General features: G+C 44.3%; 1 protein-coding gene across 7 annotated transcripts in view; it reads left to right on the top strand.

Annotated features, from left to right (window-relative positions):
• The window catches only part of METTL6 (methyltransferase like 6), a 31,348-nt gene extending 5,966 nt beyond the window's left edge, over positions 1 to 25,382 (top strand). For 3 of the 7 annotated variants that reach the window (XM_027549193.1, XM_027549177.1, XM_027549185.1), the window contains exons 4-6: positions 2,139 to 2,309; positions 8,686 to 8,827; positions 11,294 to 11,604. In XM_027549193.1, the coding sequence (XP_027404994.1) occupies positions 2,139 to 2,309; positions 8,686 to 8,827; positions 11,294 to 11,475 (495 nt within the window). In that variant the 3' untranslated portion in view covers positions 11,476 to 11,604. The other 4 variants (XM_027549202.1, XM_027549232.1, XM_027549221.1 and 1 more) reach the window with 4 other exon arrangements.
• The last annotated feature ends 243 nt before the right edge of the window (positions 25,383 to 25,625 follow it).

The raw sequence follows: 25,625 nt of genomic DNA, 5'->3' as shown, positions 1-25,625 counted from the left end.
TTTGAGTCTGGTTTTCATGATTGTCTCTTCAGACCATGTTTTTTCTTGCCTCATGGTGTGCCTTGTTCTTTTTTTGTTGAAAGCTAGGTATGTTATACAGGGCAGTGGACAGCTAATAAGGGTTTGTAATAATCTAGACTGGAGTTGTGCTCTGTGTTAAAGTCTGTTGTTGGTATAGTTACCTGTGAGGTTTGTTGTTGCTGTGGGCCCGTGAGACTTCAAACTCCTCTGGTGACTTTCTTGCTCCTGTTGGCTTTGGGTCTTCCCGTTGTGCTGCTCCCCATGAAGAGTCTGTCTCTTGCAGCTTTCCCACAAGTGTTTCTGCCTCTCCAGGAATAGAGCTTTTCTTTCTCATCCCTTCCCCTCCTCTGTCATCCTCCGGGGTCATGAGGCCATTCTCTCTGCAGATGAAGACAAAGTTTGGGCAGAGCAGTGCCCTCCCCAGGGGCAGTGATGTTCCACTAGTGCCCCAAGGACCCAAGGCCCAGGTGACTTTTCCCCTGCGTGTTAAACCTTTGCTCGCTTAAAGGAGCTGAGAAGGTCCAGCCCCAGAAAGAGCCCCGTTCTTTCTGTGAGAGCCTAAGTGATGTCCCTGGTGGAAACACCTGCTAGGGTGTGGACATCCCGGTGGCTTCAGCCCTGGGAGCTTCATGCTGTTTGTCACATTTCTAGTTTTCTAGAGGCCTCAGGTAAGCAAATGCTTGGGTCCTGCATCTCCCTGAAGGCGCCTCTCCCTCTCCACATCTGGGGGTGGCTGGTGGTTCTTTGACGTCTGCTCTCTCATGGGTTCACAGGAAGTTGCTGTCTGTCCCGCTCATGGCCCTGTAAGGATAGACTCTCCGTCTCCCCACCTCTGCACTGGAGCCGGAATTCTTTTATTTCTGCTGCCCTTTAGCACAAGTGGATAGAGCTAACTGTTCAAACAGTGAATTGAGTGAGAAATTCATTTTCCATTCCTGATAATCATAATCTTTGTTCTCTATCTTTTTAAAAAATTTAATGTCATTTTTGTCACCTGTCTTCTGTTTTATACACTAATGATCCCTCTAAATACATGGGTCTGTTTAGGGACACTCTTTTGTCTCACTGATCTGTTGGTCCCCATTCTCAAACCACACTGTTTAGTACTACATTTTGTAATGTGTTTTGATGTCCTGTAGTATGCCTCCTCCTTCTCCATTGTTTTTCATCTAAAAATTGTCTTGGCTGTTCCTAAAGGTTTTCACTTCCAGATGAAAAAATTCACTTTCTCAAATTTCTAGAAATCTGAAGATTCGGTTGAGATTGTAATAAACTCCAATCTATCTATAAGAGTTATAAGTAGAACTGACCTGTCCTATAACTTTATGTATAATCTGCTTATTAAGGTCCTTACTTACATTAAAGAAAAGTTTATTATTTTTCTCCATAATGCTGTTATATATGTGTTGAAACCTATTACCATAATGTACCAGGAACACACTTGTAGTTTAAAAAAAAAAGTTTTCTTAGCTTGCTGCATCAAGCACGCACCATACCCAGAAGAAGGGTGGGAGCATCTCAGTAAAGGGAGCCGGAAGGACCTCTCATAGGATTCAGGGTTATAGTGGGTGAGTCAGAGGAGTGTTAAGGGAGCAGAGGCAGGGTTTGATTTATCATCCCTCTGGAGTCACATGCTTCTAAAAACTCAGTTTGGAATATGTGATAGACTGCATACGCAGTTAAAAATAATTTGTTGTGTTTAAAAGAGATCATCAATAAGGACCTACTGTATAGCACAGGGGACTCAGCGCAATACTCTAATAACATAAATGGGAAAAGAATTTGAAAGAGAAGATGCATGTATACGTATAACTGAGTCACTCTACACCTGAAACTCAGGCAGCATTATTAATCAACTATACTCCAATATAAAATGAAAAAATTTTAAAGAAAAAAAAGGAACAAAATTATTTGTTAAAATGAGATCTTGCCCCTTGTGGCAGTATTGAATATTACATGCTTTAATGTGAAAATGACCTGCTATTCAGTAGCAGTGGTTGTTGAGTTCTGTGCAGCAGTGTACATGTGGAAATAGCATCTCCACGGGTGGTGTGCTTTTCTGTGTGTATCAGCATGGATGTTGCATTGAAGGTATTTTGTGTTTTTCTCCTCTCTAGCAAAATCCTCTTTATGACACAGAAAGATGCAAGGTGTTCCAGTGTGATCTTACCAAAGATGACCTTCTGGAGCACGTGCCCCCAGAGTCTGTGGATGTTGTCACGTTGATATTTGTGCTCTCTGCAGTTCACCCTGATAAGATGCACCTTGTCTTACAAAACATTTACAAGGTTAGTGATTGCGAGCCTGCATTTGAGGGTTCGACATCCTGACTTTTCACTTAGCTTCCCTCTGAGGCTCACATGCCATCTTAATTCACAGTCTCCCTGTTCTTACAAGGTGGGCTGTGTAGTCGATGTATGAAGAGAAGTTCTCCTGTGTGAAACATCCACCTTAAATTCTGTTTGGCTTAGTGGCCATAGCTTGCCTTGGAGTAGCTGCTGGGATCTGTGGAGCCCTGTGGTAAAGTGAGAGGGAGCAGGGGCCCCCACACAGGAGCACACAGTGTGCCTCGAGTTAAACCTTACTTCCCAATGTAGGCCGCTTCCTTTACCTCTCTGAGCTTCCGTTTCATTACCTGTGGAGTGTTGAGATAATGGTTCCTAGATCTTGGGATTTGGGGTAGATTACATGAAGTGTGTTCTTAGTGCCCAGTGCAGTGCCTAGTAGTGGTGAGTGCTCTTAAAAGTCAGCCACGGTCATTGTTGTCTCTCGCATCGTTGCTGTTAGAACTCAAGCTGCTGCAGCTACCAGCAGGCTGCTGCAGCACTCGGGGAGTGAAGTCGAACTTCTCAGTCATGGGACTCGAGACAGGCCACCTTATCATCCTTCCCTTTGATGGTTCAGGTGAAAGTAAAGGATTGAGAAAGCTGGGGAGTTAGACAGCTGGAAAATGGTGGGAGTGGTCAGAGGGTGACTTGCATGACATTGAAAGTATTGCCTTCACAGTATGGGCAAGACTTCAGAACATTACTGTGGGAGTGAGTGATTAAAAGGTGAAGGACAAAGTCTTTGAAAGGGAGGAGCTCAAATCATTGAATCCAGCATGTTTGGAAGGGTAATTCCTGTGTATGTTGAAATTCATTGGAGTTAAAAATGGAGTAGTGTATGGATAAGAGCATAAACCAGAAGATACATTCATCATGAAATTGAGGGAAATGACCCTGGAACTAATAGATGCCCTTGTGGCTCAGTGGTAAAGAATCCATCTGCCAATGCAGGAGACATGGGTTCGATCCCACATCTGGGTTGGGAACGTCTCCTGGAGCAGGAAATGGCAACCCACTCCAGTATTCTCACCTGGGAAATCCCATGGGCAGAGGACTCTGGCAGGCTACAGTCCATAGTGTTACAAAAAGTCGGACACGACTTAGTGACTGAACAACAACAATAATACGGGGTAGTGGGTGATGGTATGATCTGATGACAGGAGGTTCAGAGCTGAAACTTGAGGGCAGAAGGGGGGATGCACAGAAAGGAGCAGTGGGGGGGCAAGGAGGACCCTGCCCCATCCCCACGCTTGGTGGCAGTAGGGCCACGGGAGAAAACACGCCTGCTTGAGAGGTGGCAGGGAGAACCGTGTCCTCAGGGGGCAGTCAGGTTGTTAGCACTGGAATGTGAAGGGAGCATTCAGGATACCAGTGATTTCACTGATGAAGGTTCCAGGGACTAGGAAGGAGCGGGAGACAGGAGTAAGCAGTGTCTGGGACTTTGTGGGGATGACACTGCCCACTGTCAGTACTGTTCATCGTGCTGGAGGTCCCAGTCAGCTGGAAAACAGCAGAAAAAGAATGAGAAAGAAATAAAACGTTGTTTTCAGGTAGTATAATTGTCTAATGAGAAAATATTAAAGAATATTAATATTAAAGAATTACACAGATATAAGATGAATGTACTCAATGCCACAGAATTGTATACTTTATTTAAAGAAGTAATGTGCACTGTGTCATCCTGGTCCACTTCATGTTATATTTTACCCTTTTAAGTTCGAGGTTTTTGGTAGACTTTTTATTTTGGGGGGAAAATTGACAAGTTGATTCTAAATTTACATGAAGGAATAAAAAGTCAAAACATTCCTGAAGAAGGAGATGGGGCGATTTATACCTTACCAGATATAAAGGCTTATTACAGCTACAGTTATTAAGACAGATGGTATTTGCAGAGGAACAGAAAAATTGACAAATGGAATATGATAGCTTAGAAGTAGATCCATGTATGTATGGAAATTTGATAGTTGATAGAGGTGACATTGGAAGATCCCTGGGGAAAGGACTGCTCAGGAAGTGATTCTGGGACCATTGGTGGTCCATGTAGGAAAAATCCAAAATTGTTTTCTGCTTCACATCCTTATACAAAAGTCATGTATGGATTTAAAGGTGGATTTAAAGACTTAACTGGAAAAGACAAAAGTGTAAGCCTTTCAGAAGAAACTATAGGAAAAAAACTTTGACTTCAGAGTGGGGAAAATTTTCTGAAAGACTAAAAAGCATTCTATGCATGAAGATGATATAATAAAATTAGGAGTTTGTTTTCTTCAGACAATTAAGATGATACAAAGAAATTAGAGAGACCAGGTGGGAAAAGTAACTTAAAATCTACTCAGCTGAGGGCCTTCCCTGGTAGTCCAGTGATTAAGACTCCTCACTTCCACTGCAGAGGGGCCTGGGTTTGATCCCTGGTCCTCTCTTTGGAGAACTAAGATCCCACATGCCACTCACTGTGGCAAAAAAAAAAAACACAAACCTATTCAACTGACAAAGATTAGTATTTCAGAATGTATAAAGAATTCTTGGGTAACGGTAAGAATGACAATGGAAAAACAGTCTTTTTATAGAAGAGGAATATACAGATAGTAAGTTAACGTATGATAACCCAGGAAATGGAAAATAAAACCTTAATGAGACACTATTAGATTATAATAAAGTCCAACGGAGCTGAGTATTAATGAGGATATCCCTCTTCTTGATTTAAATGAAAAGATATAGCATATTGTGTGTATTTTAGTAATAATGAAATGTTATGTTAAAACTAAAACAAAACACTGACTTGAGCTGGCTCAGTCCATACCTGGCCTGTGTTGTAACCTTTCATATGCTAATAAGTTCCATTTCAGCCTCTTCCTGTTTTAGCCCCCAATAGAATTCCTTTTTCAGCTGACCTGGAATGAGTTCACAGCAGCAGTGTGAGGCCACCATACACGGTGACTGGTTCATTAATTGGATATCATGTGCTTCATCAGGAAGTTAGCGGAAGAAGCAGTCTCTCACCCTCTGACAATCAGACACCCTTTGGGCAGCTCTCCAGTTTAAACAACCACAGAAACATGCTGTTCATGGTAGAGCTAATTACTGTAGGATGGTAACACTGGAGAAATTTTAAAATCACTTAATTTTAAACTGAATGGGAACCTTAAAGTTGGGTTCCCTCATTTTTGGAATGAAATGGTAAAGTAAAAATCAACTAAGTTTGTTATTGGAAGACAGGATTTTGATCTTCCCTGTGCCACTAACTTGCCTTGAAAGCCCAGGCAAATCACTTGTGCTCTGAGCCTCACTCACCAAGAGAGGGTCTGACTGATCTCACCCGCCATCTTTCTGGAGCTGCCCGGAAGACGAGAAAACCCAGCAGAAGCACAGTCCTGCCTCAGAGGAGGTGTTAGTGCCGTAATTTCTGTCTTATGGACGAGAAAGCACATTCAGAGGATGAAACAACTTGTTTAGGGTCATTCAGCCAGTTAACGCAAGAGCTGGCCCATGGATCAGGAGTTCCCAGATTCCTGAGCGACAGTCCCATGCTGCCTTCCCTTCCTTCTGAAAATAAGTGAGTCTCATACAAATTAAAGTTTTCAGATTGTTTTCTTCTTAGTCACATTTCTGACCAAAGTAAGAATGTCTTTATCCAGTCAGTCAATCAGTTCAGTCGCTCAGTTGTGTCCGACTCTTAGTGACCCCATGAATCGCAACACGAGGCTCTTTATTGACAGTATTTTTAATGCATGCTAATCTTTGCCGGGGTCTAGCCCCAGCAGGATCCAGGGGTACCCTCAGAATGATGGCGTTGGCGATAAGGAAAGTAAAAGGGGAGAGAAAGAGGCTTGATCTTCCTTGGTTTACACAGAAAGCCAATAAAGCTCCTGGCATGGAACATGCTCTGTTCACAGAGGTCGCAGGCACCCTCTCGGTGGGGTGAGGACGCAGGACGCCCCCTCCCCGGTAAAGATGCAGGGTGCCTTCCCGATCGGGTCTTAGAAGCCTAGGCAAAAAAGTGAATTCAGAGAGCCCCTGTGCCCCAAGGAGTCATCCTGAAAGAAGAACAGAGAGAGAAAGAAAGAAAATGAAAGAAAGATTGACACAGGGAGACCAAGCTTTGGTGAGCGAGGCCCATAACTTTATTTTCAAAAGGAACTTTTATACCTTGACTTGTACATAGAGGGAAATGAAAGATGCAGAGTCATGCAGCGTCGACCCAAACATTACATCTGTTTTGTCTTTATCGAAACCAGGATTTTTTCTGCATACCTTTTCCATAAACAATGTTGTATACATTATCTTCTGGCCTTGGAGGCCTGAGGACATTTTATGACCGTTTTTTGATAAAGCCTGCTCAACCAGAAAACTTATTTTCCCTTGAAGTGTTTTTTCTCTATATTTCTAATCTATGTCAGCCTCAGAAAATGCTAAAGGTGAAGTGAGTTACAACAAAGAAAGAACCAATTAGCTCAAAGGTCTGATGTGGTTAATTCTAAGGCTGCTGCTTGTTTTCCTTACATTCCAACTATGTTAACCAGTGCACTCCCCCGTGCACAATGGATAAGGGGTATGGGCACTCGGCAGCAAGCATTGGCTCAACAGTGAAATCCTACACCAGCACCACTCTAATAGTTTTTAACTCTTTGAAAGGCTCTATATTTTTAGAATGTTTTAGGCAGGCTTCCCGTGTCTCTCATGGTTGGGAGGCTGTGAACAATCACATGCGTAGCTGCAAGAGTCTGGATAAACCTGTCAGGCAAGCTAGAAAGCCATCAGAGGGGTTTGAATTGAAACACTCCTATCATGCCCAGGATTAGAGCCCTAAGTTGACTTTTTCCAGAAAAAGGTGGTCGGGGATAGCCCCCTGTTAATGTCAGAAGAGTTGGTGAAAGGCACAAAATAGTAAGACAGATAGATTCCGGTTTTGGGGTAGATGCTCGAGCAGATCCAGAGAATCCCTCGAGTCCTGATCCACCTTTGCCTGTCAGGTCCTCTCCGCATGACCTTTGTCATGGGTGGGACTTCCTGTGGTGGCTCCCGGCAAGTGTTGATAAGAATTCGCTGTGAGAAAATCTGCAGCACACTTGGAAGTAGTATGGACAGTCTTTCATATTCTATTCAGGAAGAGGAAATATCAAATTACCTCAGGTATCTACTGTAGTAGGTAGTATATGTCATGTTTTAAAGATTATCTTGCTGATGCAAACAGTAAGAATATACTTAGTAAAATCAATGCCCCCTTTTGAAGACCACTCTCACTTGGTAATGTTACACAGTTTGAAAGAATACCCACTTAAAAAGCAAGTGTCAAAGCGAGTACCTTGTTCTTTTCATTCTGAAAAGCATATGGCTGTTTGCTTTGTAGGAGAGGAGCAGTTACACTGTGCTCTGCAGATTTTACCTTCCAGTTTTTGAAACGTCTGCTCTGTGACAGCTGTTTCTAAAGGCTGTGGTAAGGGGCTCCCACCGGTGCCTGGCACATGCCCCTTCTCTACACACCACACTGGCCTGTGGGCCCTCTGCCTGAAAGCAAGAAGTGCAGCAGCAGGGGAGAATGGGTAGTGTTACCCCTCCCTCCCAGCCTCTCTGGTGTTGTCAGGAGTGAGGACGGAATTGGACTGACACTCCCGCTTCCCGTCGCTGCCCGGGACTAACAGATATCCCCTATCCTCTCGTGATGCCTCTGACCCAAGTATGAGCTCGGACTCTGCTGTTAGCAGCTGCTGTATGATTGTGGGCACATAAGCTGCTGTATGATTTTTCTGCTACCAGTTTCTTGGTCTCGGGATAATCACACTTTTCCTCTAGAATTGTATGAAGACCTAGTGAGAAAATGTCTGGTCAGCTGTAGAGGGCTTAGCGTGGTGTTAGCATAGTGAGCAAGCCATACAGAACTGCATGCAGGAGCCCAGAACTGACACGCAGGCTGAGGAAGGCCAGAACATCAGTAAAAAGCCAGAACGTATTGATTACATAGATATTTAAAGAAACAGTTTGACTTACAGGGTCATGGATTAGGAGATGGCTAATACAATGATGGGAGAATGTGCTAATACTTTAGTGAGGGTACTTTTTCCCCTCTGATGTCTTCAGCGTTTTATTTGTGACACTGGACCTCCGAGGGTGCTCTCCTCAGAGCTCAGGAGGTGACCCCCCCAGCGCCTGGGACCTAGCCAGGCCTTACAAACCTTTGCTTGGCAGGGCCTTTTCCTTCGTAGTGCAGGCATTTCAGTCTGTCCCTTTTTATCACTGTCACAAATGTAAGTTATTCTCATCTGTAAAATAATCAGATTTTATTTTATAGTAAGTTCTGTCTGACTGGGTCCCCGAGTTATGTGCAGCCTATTTTGTTTTGTAGGTATTAAAACCAGGCAAAAGTGTCTTGTTTCGTGACTATGGGCTGTATGATCATGCCATGCTTAGGTTTAAAGCCGGGAGCAAACTTGCAGAAAACTTTTATGTTAGACAAGATGGAACCAGATCATATTTTTTCACGGATGGTAAGATTGCTGGAATCTGTCATGGTTTCTGTTTCCTTGATTGCACTGTTCTTGTGGTACTGCGTGGGTGGGGGTGACTGGACTCCATACACAGGCGCACGACCCTGAGCCAAAACCATTCACACACACCACTTACCGCGTCAGCTGTGAGCTCACAGGCTGTCTAGTGAGGGTGTCCAGTTAGTGAACCGGGTCAGTGGAAACGCTCTGCTGCGCCATGTGGATGAGGCCAGGAGCCGTGTTGGGAAGGCTGGGAGGGCAAACCAGAATCTTCACTTCGTTCCCTCAGAAAGCAAGCGAATAGGACAGGATAGTGCCTTGAGATTACTTGAGTTTCACAAAGGTAAGAGACCTTTTTTTCTATAAAAGTGAGACTTCTTAAGTACACAAGCTTGCTAATAGAGGGGTCCTTAAAAGGTCATTTTTTATAAGAAAACAATCCAAATGTTGAATATGATTTTAGTATTTTGAACATTAGTTTTGAGCCTATTTTATACAGGCGCACCTTGTTTTATTGTGCTTTGCAAATACTCTGTTTTTCACAGATGGGAGGTTTGTGGCAGCCCTGTGTTGAGCAAGTCTATTGGCACCATTTTTCCAGTAGCATTTGCTCACTTCATGTCTTGGAGTATTTCAGACTTTTTCATTAGTATTATATTTGCTATGGTGATTTGTGATCAGTGACCTTTAATGTTATGCTAAGACTCACTGAAGACTCAAATGATGGTTAACAATAAAGTATTTTTTAATTAAGGTATGTACATTGTGTTTTTAGACACAATGCTATTGCACAGTTAAAAGACCACAGCATAGTGTAAACATAACTTATATACACTGGAGAACCAGAAAATTTGTGAGGCTCACTTTATTGCTTTTTTCGGCTTTATTGCGGTGAACTGAACCCACAGTATCTCTGAGGTATGCCTGTAATATGAACCATAATATAATTACCTTCTTAAGCTCTAATTTTTACATTTGTTACTTCTTGAAATATTCTCTTAAACTCAAAAATAAAGCTAAAAATTAGTGATTACCATTAAGACTACAAAAGCATGAAAATATACAGTGAAAATTAAAAATTTGTTTTAATGTTTTGGATTCATGAAGTCTGATTAAATCAATTATAAATAATTGAGAAGATGTAGTAATATCTACAAAGTGCTTCAAAGTACATTCTTTGGAGTAATGCCTTTTATAAGAGTCACATAGCCATTCTTCTGTTTCACTTAACATGTAGTGATGTGTTACTCGGGTTAACTTTTCCTTAGGCTGTCACCATCAGATGTTTTTTTTCTCTGCACCCTGTTACCTGACTGCCCTTCGTCATGTCAGGATAGGTGAGGAGCTTGATGTAAACAGATTGAGTACACACACACACACACACACACACACACTGTATGAGTGCATGCACACACACTGAGGGAGCGCACACACTGTGAGTGAGCGCACACAGTGAGCACATACACTGTATGAACAAACACACGCTGTGAGTGCACACACTGTATGAGTGAGCGCACACACTGTGTGAGCACAGAGTGAGCATACACACACTGAACACATACACTGTAAATGAGCGCATATACACTGTATGAACACTGAGTGAGCACACATACACTATGAACACACATACTGTATGAGTGCACACACTGAGCACACACTATGAACACACTGTGAGTGAGTGCACACTGAGTGAACACACATTGTGAGTGAGCACACACTGAACACACTATGAGTGAGCACACATACTGAATACACACTGAGTGAGCACACACAGACTATATGAACACACACACTCTGAGCACACACTGAACCCACACTGAGTACACACAGTGAGCACACACACTATGAACACACAGCACACACACTGTATAAGTGAACACACTGAACACACTGTATTAGTGAACACATGCTGTATGAACACACTATATGAGTGAGCGTGCACACACTGTGAATAAGCACATACATGCTCTATGAACACACACACTGACCACACTGTATGAGTGAGTGCACACACTATGAATGCACATACACGCTGTATGAGCGCACACACGCTGTATGAGTGAGCACACACACTGTATGGACATACGTTGTATGAACGCACTGTACGAGTGAACACACACACAGTGAGCTCACACACACTGAGCGCGCACACACTGAGCACACACACCCACTGCATGAACACACACGTTGTATATGTGTACGTACACTGTTGAGTGCAGGGTCTGGGCCTGTGCTGCTGGTAGGGAGTCCCGATGGGTCGAGGAGCGTGTGACAGTGACAGGTTGGTGAATGTCTTGGTGATGATTGGGAGTTTCTGTTGACGGAGAAGTAGGAGTGTGTCAGCCCCCAGAGAAGAGCCTTCTTACCCCTCGCATTGAGGTGCTCTCAGCCCCCCGCTGCACTGACTCTTGCTCAGGGTACAGTGGCATCCAGACTGCGAGCACTGCTGATCTGCTTGTCTTCCAGAATTCCTGGCACGGCTCTTTCTGGACACAGGTTACGAAGAAGAGATGAATGAGTATGTGTTTCGTGAGACGGTGAATAAAAAAGAAGGACTGTGTGTGCCGAGGGTTTTCCTTCAGAGCAAGTTCCGAAAGTCTCAGAAGAACCCAATTCCTGTTACCCCCGACCTGGGCCATGAATCCTGACCTTTCACTAGGTTGACCTCTGTGCCTGTCCTTGACGAGCAAAATTTAAAGTCACTCTTTATTTTGTGTATTTTTGTATTTTAACTTTTTTAAAAGAATGTGTATACAAATAAAAATACAAATATAATAGCAGTGCCTGAAAAGGAAAGTTTTATGGTGTAATGTAGTAAGATTCCACGTAGAAATGCATAAGGGCCCTGAGCACTTGAGGAGATCCATGTCATTCATCGTTCCTGCAAGTCTGAGTGTGCCACCAAGCAGTGTGTCAGACAATCCCGTGGAAAAGGAGGCCAGATAGACCAACGTAACACCTCCAAATGTATTTTTAGCTTGAAGAAGTGCTCTCTTTTTCCACTGTCTCATATTTTCCCATTTTCCTCTGCTTTGGTTCATTTGTGTGCCACCTCAAGACCAATGTCTACAAATTCCATTTCTGCTGCGTCTCAAGAACACCCCATGCTCCTCTGCCTCATTCTTGAGACCCTCCACACGTCACCTGTCCCCACACCCCTCTGGGACATGGGACGGGGGCTGCTAGGAGTTCAGGACCGCCATGCCCAGTGCTGAGGTGGCCTGTGGGACCCTCCATAACCTGTTTCCTGTGTGACAACTTTTACTTTGTATAATCAGAGTTCTTTTGGCCTGCCAACAGGAGTTGATCCTGGAAACCTTTATGTTTCCATTTTTGCAGAAAGCTCTTGATGAGAACATGTCTCTAGTGTATTGTCTGGGCTGCCCACACAGCCAGCCAAGGCCCTAAAACCCCAGTCACCTCTGAGAGGGGGTGGCCCCCACGGGGAGGGGCTGGACACAGTCATAAGTATTATGTGCAGTGAGCTCCTGGAGAGGAGAGGGACACACGGTGGGCTCAGACAGCGTGCTCGCCGGGGGTCGGCCGTCTGCCGTCTCTCCCTGACTGGAGGGGTCTTGACGGGCAGGAAGCAAGAGGGACTGCTGACTGTACCTGGTGTGTGGCTCTGTGTGTTCTCTCCCCTTCTTTTGAAGGCTGGAAGGTGGCTAGCCCAGCTGAGAGCAAAACTGAGGAGGGCTTAGTACAGAGTTGTCCTTTGAAATCAACCTGTGAAGAAACCAAGGGGAGAGCGCTCACAGGCCTCGTTAAGCAAGGGGCAGCCCCAGCCCCAGAGCAGCTGGTTAGTGGAGTGCCTCCACCAGCCCCAGGCTCCCCCTCCCCAGTCCAGGCTCTTCCCTCTTTGTCCCACACCCTGCTTCAGCCCTGGCATGCCGCTCAACGCCCCCTCCTCAGAGCCCCTTTAACCCTTTTCCTCCACTGCTTCCAACCAGTGTCAGTTGGCTTTTAATGGCTGAGCTGGATAAAGGCAGCATATTTGAAGTAGGAACTGGAGAGCAGTGGTGGTCGGGTAAGGGTGGGCTTTTGTCATCGGAAGTCATTGTGGCCTTACTCTGTCAGAGCCTTGGATTCCTTCCTTGTAAGTCCTGGGTAACTGTCTTGAGACCTGCTGGAGGTTGCTGACCCAGCCCACCACGCGCCCTGGAGCCAGGAGTGGACCTGAAGCACACTGAGCAGGCTGACAAGGACCTGGCTCTAAGAACAGGCCCCTCTGCCGGTGGTCGGCCTGTGAGCAAGGTACACGGTTTCCTCCAAGCACAGCTTGGAGCTGTCTCCATCCTCAGGAGCACTGATGGCCCCAGACTCCTGCCCCGTAAGGGAAAGGCTGCACATTGTGCACTGGGGATATTTAAAGCTGGCCTGAGGACACATGCATCTCTGACACTGAACCAGGTAACCTCAGTGACCCCACCTTACTATACATGGGTTGTAAGATACAGTTAACTGAATGAGGAGCCGTTAACTGGGAATGAGTGTCATGGTTTGGGCCGGTAGACTGGGGTAAAAGAGGATAAAAGCTGGCCTCAGTTCTCTTGCCTCAGTTCCCATGTCCCTTCTCCCTGGGACCCCTCCATTACTGCACCCCAGACAGACAGAGAAGCAGGGTCTTCTGCAGGTTGGGTGCCCGGAGGACCCAGGGAAAAAGGCCACAGTTGGTTTAGTAGCGAAACTCTGTAACAGCATTTGCTAAATCATAGACTGCCAAGAGTCAACCAATATTGCCTTGTCTTCACAGGCAGGAAATAGCCCCAGAAAGGTAGTGAATACTAGTTTATAGTGCTATAGAAAATAGCACAAGTACTATCTCCCTCTAGAGTAAGGTGTGTGCTATGTATAGTATAGGATATTTATTATACTACACGTGTGTGCTAAGTTGCTTCAGTGTGTGTGACTCCTTGCAATCCTATGGACCATGGCTCACTAGCCTCTCATGTCCATGGGATTCTCCAGGCAAGAATACTTGAGAGGGTTGCCATCTCCTCCAGGGGTCTTCCCAAACCAAGGATCAAACCCACGTCTTTGATGTCTCCTGTGTTGCCCGGTGGGTTCTTTACCACTAGTCCTACCTGGGCAGCCCATTATACTTCGTACATACATACACTGTATACCATATACAGTGTATATACAGTCAGCAAAACAAGACTGGGAGCTGACTGTGGCTCAGATCATGAACTCTTTATTGCCAAATTCAGACTTAAATTGAAGAAAGTAGGGAAAACCACCAGACCATTCAGGTATGACCTAAATCAAATCCCTTGTGATTATCCAGTGGAAGAGACAAATAGATTCAAGGGATTAGATCTGATAGAGTGCCTAAAGAACTATGGACAGAGGTGTGTGACACTGTAAATGAGACAGTGATCAAAACCATCCCCCAGATAAATGCAGGAAGGCAAAATAGTTATCTGAGAAGGTCTTACAAATAGATGAAAAGAGAAGCAAAAGGCAAAGGAGAAAAGGAAACGTACCCATCTGAATGCAGAGTTCCAAAGAATAGCAAGGAGAGATAAGAAAGGCTTCCTAAGTGATCAATGCAAAGAAATAGAGGAAAACAATAGAATGGATGAGACTAGAGATCTCTTCAAAAAAAATTAGAGATATCAAGGGAACATTTCATGCAAAGATGGAAACAATAAAGGACAGAAATGGTATGGACCTAAAGGAAACAGAAGATATTAAGAAGAGGTAGAAGAACACAGGAAGAACTATACAAAAAAAATCTTCATGACCCAGATAACCATGATTCTGTGATCACTCACCTAGAGCCAGGCATCCTGGAGTGTGAAGTCAAGTGGGCCTTAGGAAGCATCACTATGAACAAAGCTAGTGGAGCTGACAGAATTCCAGCTATTTCAAATCCTAAAAGATGATGCTGTGAAAGTGCTGCACTCAATATGCCAGCAAATTTGGAAAACTCAGCAGTGGCCACAGGACTGGAAAAGGTCAGTTTTCATTCCTATCCCAAAGAAAGTCAATGGTAGAGAATGTTCACACTACCGCACAATTGCACTTATTTCACATGCTAGCATAGTAATGCTCAAAATTCTCCAAGCTAGGCTTCAACAGTACAGAACTCCCAGACAGGCTGGATTTAGAAAAGGCAGAGAAACCAGAGAACAAATTGCCAACATCAGTTGGATCATAGAGAAAGGAAGAGAATTCCAGAAAAGCATCGACTTCTGCTTCATTGACTATGCTAAAGCCTTTGACTGTGTGGATCACAACAAACTGCAGAAAATTCTCAGACATGGGAATGCCAGACCCCCTGACCTGCCTCCTGAGAAACCTGTATGCAGGTCAAGAAACAACATTAGAACTGGACAGGGAACAACAGACTGGTTCCAAATTGGGAAAGGAGTCCATCAAGGCTGTATATTGTCACCCTGCTTATTTAACTTCTATGCGGAGTACATTATGGAAAATGCCAGACTGGATGAAGCACAAGCTGGAATCAAGATTGCCGGGAGAAATATCAATAACCTCAGATATGCAGATGACACCACCCTTATGGCAGAAAGCGAAAAGGAACTAAAGAGCCTCTTGAAAGTGAAAGAGGAGAGTGAAAAACCTGGCTTAAAACTCAACATTCAAAAAACTATGATGATGGCATTTGGTCCCATCACTTCATGGCAAATAGATGGGGAAACAATGGAAATAGTGACAGACCTTATTTTCTTGGACTCCAAAATCACTGCAGATGGTGACTGCAGCCACGAAATTAAAAGTTGCTTGCTTCTTGAAAGAAAAGCTATGACCAACCTAGATACATATTAAAAAGCAGAGACACCACATTTCTGACAAAGGTCCGCCTAGTCAAAGCTATGGCTTTTCCAGTAGTCATGTATGGATGTGAGAGTTGGACCATAAAGGCTGAGAGCCGAATGAGTGATGCTTTCAAATTGTGATGCTGGAGAAGACAGTGAGAGTCCCTTGGACAACAGGGAGATCAAACCAGTCCACCCTAAAGGAGATCAGTCCTGAATATTCATTGGAAGGACTGATGCTGAAGCTTAAGCTCCAATACTTTGGCCACCTGATGCGAAGAGTCAACTCATTAGAAAAGGCCCTGATGCTGGGAAAGATTGAAGGCAGAAGGAGAAGGGGACGACAGATGATGGGACGGCTGGATGGCATCACTGACTCGGTGGACGTGAGTCAGCAAAACTGGACGTGGAACAACAGACTGGTTCCAAATAGGAAAAGGAGTACGTCAAGGCTGTATATTGTCACTCTGCTTATTTAACTTATATGCAGAGTACATCATGAGAAATGCTGGGCTGGATAAAGCACAAGCTGGAATCAAGATTGCTGGGAGAAATATCAATAACCTCAGATATGCAGATGACACCACCCTTATGGCAGAAAGTGAAGAAGAACTAAAGAGCCTCTTGATGAAAGTGAAAGAGGAGAGTGAAAAAGTTGGCTTAAAGCTCAGTATTCAGAAAACTAAGATCATGGCATCCGGTCCCATCACTTCGTGGCAAATAGATGTGGAAACAGTGGCTGACTTTATTTTGGGGGGGCTCCAAAATCACTGCAGATGGTGACTGCAGCCATGAAATTAAAAGACACTTACTCCTTGGAAGGAAAGTTATGACCAACCTAGATAGCATATTCAGAGAAGGCAATGGCACCCCACTCTAGTACTTTTGCCTAGAAAATCCCATGGACGGAGGAGTCTCGTAGGCTGCAGTCCATGGGGTCGCTAGAGTCAGACACAACTGAGCGACTTCACTTTCACTTTTCACTTTCATGCATTGGAGAAGGAAATGGCAACCCACTCCAGTGTTCTTGCCTGGAGAATCCCAGGGACGGGGAAGCCTGGTGGGCTGCCGTCTATGGGGTCACACAGAGTTGGACACGACTGCAGCAGCAGCAGCAGATAGCATATTAAAAAGCAGAGACATTACTTTGTCAACAAAGGTCCGTCTAGTCAAGGCTATGGTTTTTCCAGTGGTCATGTATGGATGTGAGAGTGGACTATAAAGAAAGCTGAGCGCCGAAGAATTGATGCTTTTGAACTGTGGTGTTGGAGAAGACTCTTGAGAGTCCCTTGGACTGCAAGGAGATCCAACCAGTCCATCCTAAGGGAAATCAGTGCTGAGTGTTCATTGGAAGGACTGATGCTGAAGCTGCAACTCCAATACTTTGGCCACCTGATGCAAAGAACTGACTCATTTGAAAAAACCCTGATGCTGGGCAAGATTGAGGGCAGGAGGAGAAGTGGATGACAGTGGATGAGATTGGCATTGCCATTGGCATCACCGACCAATGGACATGAGTTTGGGCAAACTCCAGGAGTTGGTGGTGAACAGGGAGGCCTGGTGTGCTGCGGTTCATGGGGTCACAAAGAGTCAGACAGGACTGAGTGACTGAACTGAACTGAACTGAGGAAACTTCAGGAGATGGTGAAGGACAGGGAAGCCTGGCGTGCTGCAGAGGTTGCAGGGTTGGACACAACTGAGCGACTGAACAGCAACATACCATAGGCAATACTATATGGTACTATTAATTTCTTTTGAGTTTTTATGTCTACTGCATGCAACAATTCTAATTGTATTAACTCTATTTAGAATATGAACATCTGGGTTTAAGTCCAGGATGCCCCATTCAAGTAGCCTGCTTCTTCAAGCCTTGGCCTTCATGTTTCTAGGACTGAGATCCTGCTACTTGCAGCATGGGACTGCTACCAGGACTAAATGAGTGCTTTGTTTACTGTAGAGTTACAGGTAAGTTCTCGTTATTTCTGTTAGTTTTTATCGCCTAAGAAAATGACTTAATCCACACTCTTGAAGAAGGCTGTCAATATTCGGTCCTACAGGACCCTTTGAAAGGGCCTGGGATTTGAGTGAACCACCACCAGGTGGCGATAGAAGCCAGATAGTCCCACTGGCCTTCCTCGCCCCGATCCTAATTGCATTTGAAGTGTGTCCATTTTTGTTGTCTTTGAAGAGGAAGGGCAAATCTTACAAATACGTTTTCTAGGTCAACTTTAGCTCATAAGATCAATTTTTGCCTCACTGTGGGGATGAGAAAGCAAGGGTGCTTCTATCCAGCGTTCATTCTCCGTTGCCTGCTTATGACAACGTTTTTAGGCAATGGACTCTGAAGTGGTCTGCAGGGCCTCTTCCTCATTCGCAGCTGGTTCTGTGGACTTGCTTTCGTGATTGGGTTTAAAGCAGGAGAGGGAGCCGCGGTGTGGGCCCTCGTTTGCCTCCCGCGTCATTCAGTTAAACTTTGACAGCCTTCGGCTCCGTATTTCACAATCGTCCATTAAGGGAGGGGAAATCATGAAATAAATTATGTCCACCAAGAGAGAAAAACGCTCCAGGACCAAGTTTGCTGTTGAGGAACAAATATTTAACAGAAACTTAAATAGGCTCCACTACCGAAAGCAAAAATAAAATCAGCTGTGTTTTTTTTCTTTCCCTTCATTTTTGCTGTCTGTCCCCCTCCTACGTGTGACATTTCACTGGATGGTGTTCAGTAGGTGCTAGCTGGACAGAGAGCCCCGTGGGGTCCCTGTGGCTGAAGCACAGGGTTGGAAGGGAGGAGAGTGCGGTCATGTGCTGAGGGGCAGCCCCGGTCATGTCTTCACTAAGCCAGAGCAACAGAGAGGAACCCAAACCCCCACAACACCAGAGGAAAGAGGAACAGGAAGAAAGACTACCGGAAACCCGAGTGCAGCAACTGGCATCACTTAGAAAGAGCATTTCTACACGTTCACAGCAGAAGCATCGTCTGCTGCAGTCTGGTATGGCTGTAGAGATAAGAACGTTGCACACAGCTCCTCTGGGATATCTTACCAAGCACATCGAGAAAAATATCAAGACCATCAAAACTAGACAATTCCTAGAGGAATTATAACTGTTAAAAATACAGTCAACTATTGAATCACAGCAAGATTCTCTGTGACTCACCTCCCAAAGTAATGGAAATAAAAAGAAAAATAAACAAGTGGGACCTAATTAGCTTTTGCGCAGCCTAGGAAACTACGAACAAGGTGAAAAGACAACCCTCAGAGTGGGAGAAAATGAATAATGAATGAAACAACCGACGAAGGATTAATTTCTAAAATATGCAAACAGCTCATAAAACTGAATACCAGAAAAACAGTCCAACAGAAAGTGGGCAAAAAGACCTAAACAGACTTTTCTCCAAAGAAGACATACAAATGGCTAATAAACACATGAGAAGATGCTCAACATGGCTCATTTCAGTTCAGTACAGTTCAGTCACTCAGTCGTGTCCGACTCTTGGCAACCCCATGAATCGCAGCACGTCAGGCTTCCCTGTCCATCACCATCTCCCGGAGTTCACTCAGACTCACGTCCATCGAGTCGGTGATGCCATCCAGCCATCTCATCCTCTGTTGTCCCCTTTTCCTCCTGCCCCTAATCCCTCCCAGCATCACAGTCTTTTCCAACGAGTCAACTCTTCACATGAGGTGGCCAAAGTATTGGAGTTTCAGCTTTAGCATCATTCCTTCCAAAAAATACCCAGGGCTGATCTCCTTTATGATGGACTGGTTGGATCTCCTTGCAGTCCAAGGGACTCTCAAGAGTCTTCTCCAACACCACAGCTCAAAAGCATCAATTCTTTGGCACTCAGCTTACAGTCCAACTCTCACATCCATACATGACCACTGGAAAAACCATAGCCTTGACTAGACGGACCTTTGTTGGCAAAGTAATGTCTCCGCTTTTCGATATGCCATCTAAGTTGGTCATAACTTTTCTTCCCAGAAGTAAGCGTCCTTTAATTTCATGGCTGCAGTCACCATCTGCAGTGATTTTGGAGCCCAAAAAGATAAAGTCTGACACTGTTTCCACTGTTGCCCCATCTATTTCCCATGAAGTGATGGGACCAGATGCCATGTTCTTCATTTTCTGAATGTTGAGCTTTAAGCCAAATTTTTCACTCTCCACTTTCACTTTCATCAAGACACTTTTTAGAGAAATGCAAATCAAAACTACAAAGAGATATCACCTCACACTGGTCAGAATGGCCAAAAAGAAGCACAAATAATAAATGCTGAAGAGGGTGTGGAGAAAAGGGAACCCTCTTGGACTGTTGGTTGGAATATAAGTTGATATAGCCACTATGGAAGATGGTATGGAGATTCCTGAAAAGACTGAGAGTAGAACTTCCCTTTCTCTTTTCACTTTCCTGCATTGGAGAAGGAAATGGCACCCCGCTCCAGTGTTCTTGCCTGGAGAATCCCAGGGGCGGGGGAGCCTGGTGGGCTGCCATCTATGGGGTCGCATAGAGTCAGACACGACTGAAGCGACTTAGCAGCAACAGCAGCAGAACTACCATACGACCCAGCAATCCCACTACTTGGTATATACCCTGAGGAAACCAAAACCAAAAAAGGTGTGTGTACCCCAATGTTCATTGCAGCACTATTTACAATAGCTAGGACATGGAAGCAACCTAGATGTCCACCGACAGATGACTGGATAAAGAAGCTGTAGTGTATACACAATGGAATATTACTGCTGCTGCTGCTGCTAAGTCGCTTCAGTCGTGTCCGACTCTGTGTGACCCCATAGAGGGCAGCCCACCAGGCTCCCCTGTCTCTGGGATTCTCCAGGCAAGAACAGTGGAGTGGGTTGCCATTTCCTTCTCCAATGCATGAAAGTGAAAAGTAGAAATGGAGTCACTCAGTCGTGTCTGACTCTTAGCAACCCTATGGACTACAGCCTACCAGGCTCCTCCGTCCATGGGATTTTCCAGGCAAGAGTACTGGAGTGAGGTGCCATTGCCTTCTCCAAATGGAATATTACTCAGCCATAAAAAGGAACACATTTGAGTCAGTTCTAATGAGGTGGATGAACCTAGAGCCTATTATACAGAGTGAAGTAAGTCAGAAAGAAAAAAACTAATATCCTATAAAAACGCATGTGTATGGAATCTAGGAAGATGGACCTGATGAACCTAATTACAGGGCAACAATGGAGAGGCAAGACAGAACTTATGGACATGGGTCAGGGGGGAGGGTGGGAGGGATGAATGGAGAGAGTGACGTGGACGCGCACACACACCACCTGTAAAACAGATAGCCAATGGGGGCTTGCTGTGTGACTCAGGGAACTCAAACCGGGGCTCTGTAACAACCTAGAGGGGTGGGAAGGGGTGGGAGGGGGAGGGGGTTCAAGAGGGAGGGGACACATGTACACCTATGGCTGACTCACGCTGCTGTGTGGCAGAGGCCAACACAACATTGTGAAGCAGTTTTCCTTTGATTAAAAATGAATGTTTGGAAACCAAAAATATATAGTCAACTCTAATTAGAAATAATCATAAATAAATTGAGGCTCCTTCTTCCTATGAAAGGAATAGAGCTTGAGAAAGAAAATTCCATGCTGGTAAAGAAATGTTCAGATTTTTTTTTTTCAATTATAGCTGATGCTTTTTCTTCTTTATACTCTTCTGAAATGTCCCTGTTTTCTGTAATGAGCATATATTGCTTCTACAGTAAGGGAAAAAGTGATCTAGTCCTCAGAACTCCATTCAAAAACCTCTTGGGTTAAATGAGCTTAAATCCTTGTGACAAATCTGCTAGAAAAACCTTTTCAGCCTTTGAGATTCTTATTGACCAGGAGCTAGAAGACACCTCCCAGGAGTAAGAGATTGGATGTCTCTCTCAGGACAGTCTTTTGCTCCCAGTGCTCTGGAGTCTTGGAGAGGGAGTTTTCATTTGCTGGTCTCAGCTCTCCCTGGCTGCTTTGAGTTTGGAAATGCATATTCTTCAGTCCCTTGGGGAAATTTACTTGAATTATTCATTTAATTATTCCTCACTTCTAAAACAAACACACATGTACCCCACCTGTGTTTTCTCTCTTTCTGGAACTTTCATTAGGAAAACGTCGAGCTTCCTGAACTGATGCCATCATTTTGCAACCTGTCCTCTCCTCCTCTGCCGTCCTCTTTCTCAGCATTTTGCTTTCTGGGAGATCTTGCTGACAATCCTTTCATTGAGTTTTTAAATTCCTGCTTTTATAATTTTAATTTCCAAGAACCCTTTTTTATTCTTTCAATGTCCATTTTAAAAATAGCAACTGAGTCTTATTTCACAGAAGTAATGTCCTCTCCGATCTAAGTCATACACTCTGCACAGGGGCAGTATTGTCTCCCAAAGGAGTAAAAATCAGTGTTGGTCAAAAATGTTAGATATTGCAACAATTTGTGTCTCTCCAAAATGCAATACTTTTTATATTGTTCATGGAATTCTCAAGGCAAGAATACTGAAGTGGTTTGCCATTCCCTTCTCCAGTGAACCACATTCTGTCAGACCTCTCCACCAAGACCCGTCTATCTTAGGTGGCCCCACACAGCATGACTCATAGTTTCATTGAGTTAGACAAGGCTGTGGTCCATGTGATCAGACTGGTTAGTTTTCTGTGGTTATTGTTTTCTCAACCCTATTTGACAAAATCATATTCTTCAATATTTAATTTTTCATTGGGAAAAAATAAGTTTTGATTCTAATTTTTCTCCTTAGAGGTGAGGTTTTTCATCTCCCTGTATAGGCTCTGTATTAGTCTGGATTCTCTGGAGAAAGCAAACCAATATATATAATATATATTGTATGTATAATAATATATATATTTATAATTATATAAATATATAATATTTATTTGATCAGTGTTTTATTATAATTTTGTTATTTGATTTTATCCACACAGATGTTCTTTGTCTTCTCAAACAAGTGAAGACATTTAACAGACAGACAAATGGATGGATTTGGGGGGTTTATTAAGGATAATATAAACTGTTAGCAAAACAAATAAGTGTCTGCCATTGAAGACGGAAAAACAGGAGGGGAATAGAGGAATTCACGACAAAGCAAAGAGATGGGCAATTTAAAAATAAATGAGAGAGAGAGGTTGGTTTACTATAAGGAGTTGAGAGAGAGAGGTTGGTTTACTGTAAGGAGTTGGCTTACACAGTTATGGAGGCTGGGAAGTCCAGGATCTACAGTTTTCAAGCTGGGGGCCTCGGGGAGCAGACAGGATAATTTCAGTCTGCGTCTGACAGCCTGAGAAGCAAGACTGTTGATGTTTAAGTTCAAGTCTGAGTCTGAAAGCGGGAGAAGACCAATGACCCAGATACAGACAGGCAAAGAATTCTTTCTTACTCAGGCTTTCATTCTGCACAGGCCCTCAGCAGATTGGGTGAGGCCTGCCCACACGGGGAGGGCAATCTGCTCGACTCAGCCTACTGATTCAAACGTTGGCCTCATCCAGAAACACCCTCACAGACACACTCAGAAATAATATCTAACCTATCTGGATGTTCAGAGGCCCAGTCATCACCCTCCATTTAGTTTTTTTTTTCCTTTCCTGTTTTGGTCTCTACCTTTAGAGGCTTTCCTCAGATTTGTGGTGATCCTTGGTTTTCCATTCGTATTTTAAAACAGGGAGCTAAAAACCTGCTGAGAACTTTGAGCATCAGGGGGAGTTGACGATGTGGGCTTCTCTGTATGGCAAGCCACCTGTTGCCTTATGTAACCCACGTTTTTGTATCTTTAGGTCTCTCCAGAAAGTATCTTCCAGTATGTGCCTAGAAGATACCGTCCTAGCTACCCGTGGTCTGGGAGCCAAGCCAGTGAGGAGTGGGGCGGATCTCAGCCCTCAGTCCCCTGTGAGAATCTCTAGCATCGTGCTGTCTTCAGGCCGGTGCCCCGTCCCCACAGCTGCTGCTGTGCCTTTATCCAGAGACTTGTGTTTTCAGCCGTTTAGTCTTGTTGGGGGCTTGGGGCCGTGCAGTGGTCTGGCTGTGTGAACATGGGGAAGGGTTGGGGTTAGAGACACTCTCTAGTGACTATCACCCAGTCCTTCTGTTTTCAGTCCCGTCTGCACCCACAGTTCTGGAAACAGCTGGTGCCACCAAGTACAGGCCACAGAGCCTGTGGGAGTCCTCAGCGCAGGCCGAGTTGCTCCTTGCCTTTCCTCACCCTGGGCCTCAGATTCAGCGTGTCATCTACGAGTCAGCGGCTACTCATCCTTCAGTGTTCAAGCCCCGCCACGTTTTGTCGTCTCTGTGTGGTCTTGTGCGGTACAGGGTCCTTTTGCTGTCATTTAGACGGGTTTCCAGGAGGAGCTGGAGGAAGTCCCTGTGTGTATTCTGCACGTGAGGACTGACTGACTCGTGGGCTGGGAAGGAAAAGGTAGCACATGGGTCGGTGGACGGGTTGAGCAGGAGGCAGATGGCATGCTGGCCGAGGGTGAAGGGCCTGGCAGACCTGGAGGGGCAGAGACGAGGCGGGGGAGCTGAACCTCGTGCAGATGGCATGCTGGCCGAGGGTGAAGGGCCTGGCAGACCTGGAGGGGCAGAGACAAGGCGGGGGAGCTGAACCTCGTGGCGCAGCCTTAGAACTTAGGAGAGCTCCATTCAAGGTACTGCCTCGGCAGAGTCCAAAGGTGTTGCTGAATCAGGATCAGAAAGCGGCTTCAAGCCGTATCCAAGAGAGTGCATCAAGGACCTTAGAGATAGCTGTAATCTTATTCAATTAACTTCATTTGTAGAATTCTTCCTGAGAAGAGAAAGTATAGAATATACATATAATACATATACTTTCCTAATAAAAGTTACTATATATACATAGTATTACTGTATATATGGTATATATAATATACAGGCTATTATATATAGGCTTATTTCACTTAGTATAATGTCCTCAAGCTTCATCCATGTTGTAGCATGTGACAGAACTTCCTTCCTACTTAAGGAAATAAAATAAAATTCCATTTTATGTATATACCACACTTTGTTCATCTATCTATTGTTATTCTGGTTCAGTCACTAAGTCATGTCCGACTCTTTGTGACCTCATAGACTGCAGCCTGGGTTTAGACTGTTTCTAAAATTTATAATCTCTAATATTATAAAAATGCTGCTAATGAATGTCTTTGTGGAAAAAGTCTCTATATATTATTTATATAATACATATACTTCCTCTTGCTTTTGCAGATGCCGTTGTGCCGAAGCACAGCCGCCCCCAAGGACATATTGTTTGCGTCTTCTTTCCTGCGGTAACAGCAGAGTCTATCGCCAACAAAGCCTAAAATATCTACTATCTGGTCCTTTAAGAAACAGTTTGCTGACTTCTGATCTGAATGACTAGTAGAAGAAGGGTTAAGCCAGTTAAGGGGCATCACCCCAGTTTACCAGCTATTTTTTAACTGGTAAAGAAAAAAACCCCAAATGTACTATGTTAACCATTTTTAAGTGTACAGTTCAATAGTGTTACCCATGCTCACATTGTTGTGAAATAGAGCTTCATCTTGCAAAACCGAAACTCTCTACCCATTAAATATCATTGCCCTTTCCCCAGCCTTGTATCCTGCTCTCTGTTTCTATGAATTTGAATACTTTAGATACCTCAGATGAGTGGAACCATACAAGTTTTATCTCTTTGTGCCTGACTTATCTCACTTAGCGTAATGCCCTCAAGCTTCATCCATGTTGTAGCATGCGACAGAACTTCCTTCCCACTTAAGGAAGGAAATAAAATTAGAATTCCATCTTATGTATATACCGTACTTTGTTCATCAGTCAACAGGTATTTGGGTTGCTTCTGCCTTTGGTTGTTGTGAGTAATGCTATTGTGAACATGGTGTACAAATATTTCTGTGAGACCCTGCTTTTAATTCTTTGGCTATAAATTCAGAAGTAGAATGGCTGGATCATACGGTAGTTCTATTTTTAAGTTTCTGAGGAACCTCAGTGCTATTTTCCACAGCAGTTGTACTGTCTCCCCTTTTTACTGAAG

This window comes from Bos indicus x Bos taurus, chromosome 1 (genome assembly GCF_003369695.1).
Source record: "Bos indicus x Bos taurus breed Angus x Brahman F1 hybrid chromosome 1, Bos_hybrid_MaternalHap_v2.0, whole genome shotgun sequence".
NCBI lineage: Eukaryota > Metazoa > Chordata > Mammalia > Artiodactyla > Bovidae > Bos > Bos indicus x Bos taurus.
This window is presented reverse-complemented; position numbering and strand designations above follow the sequence as displayed.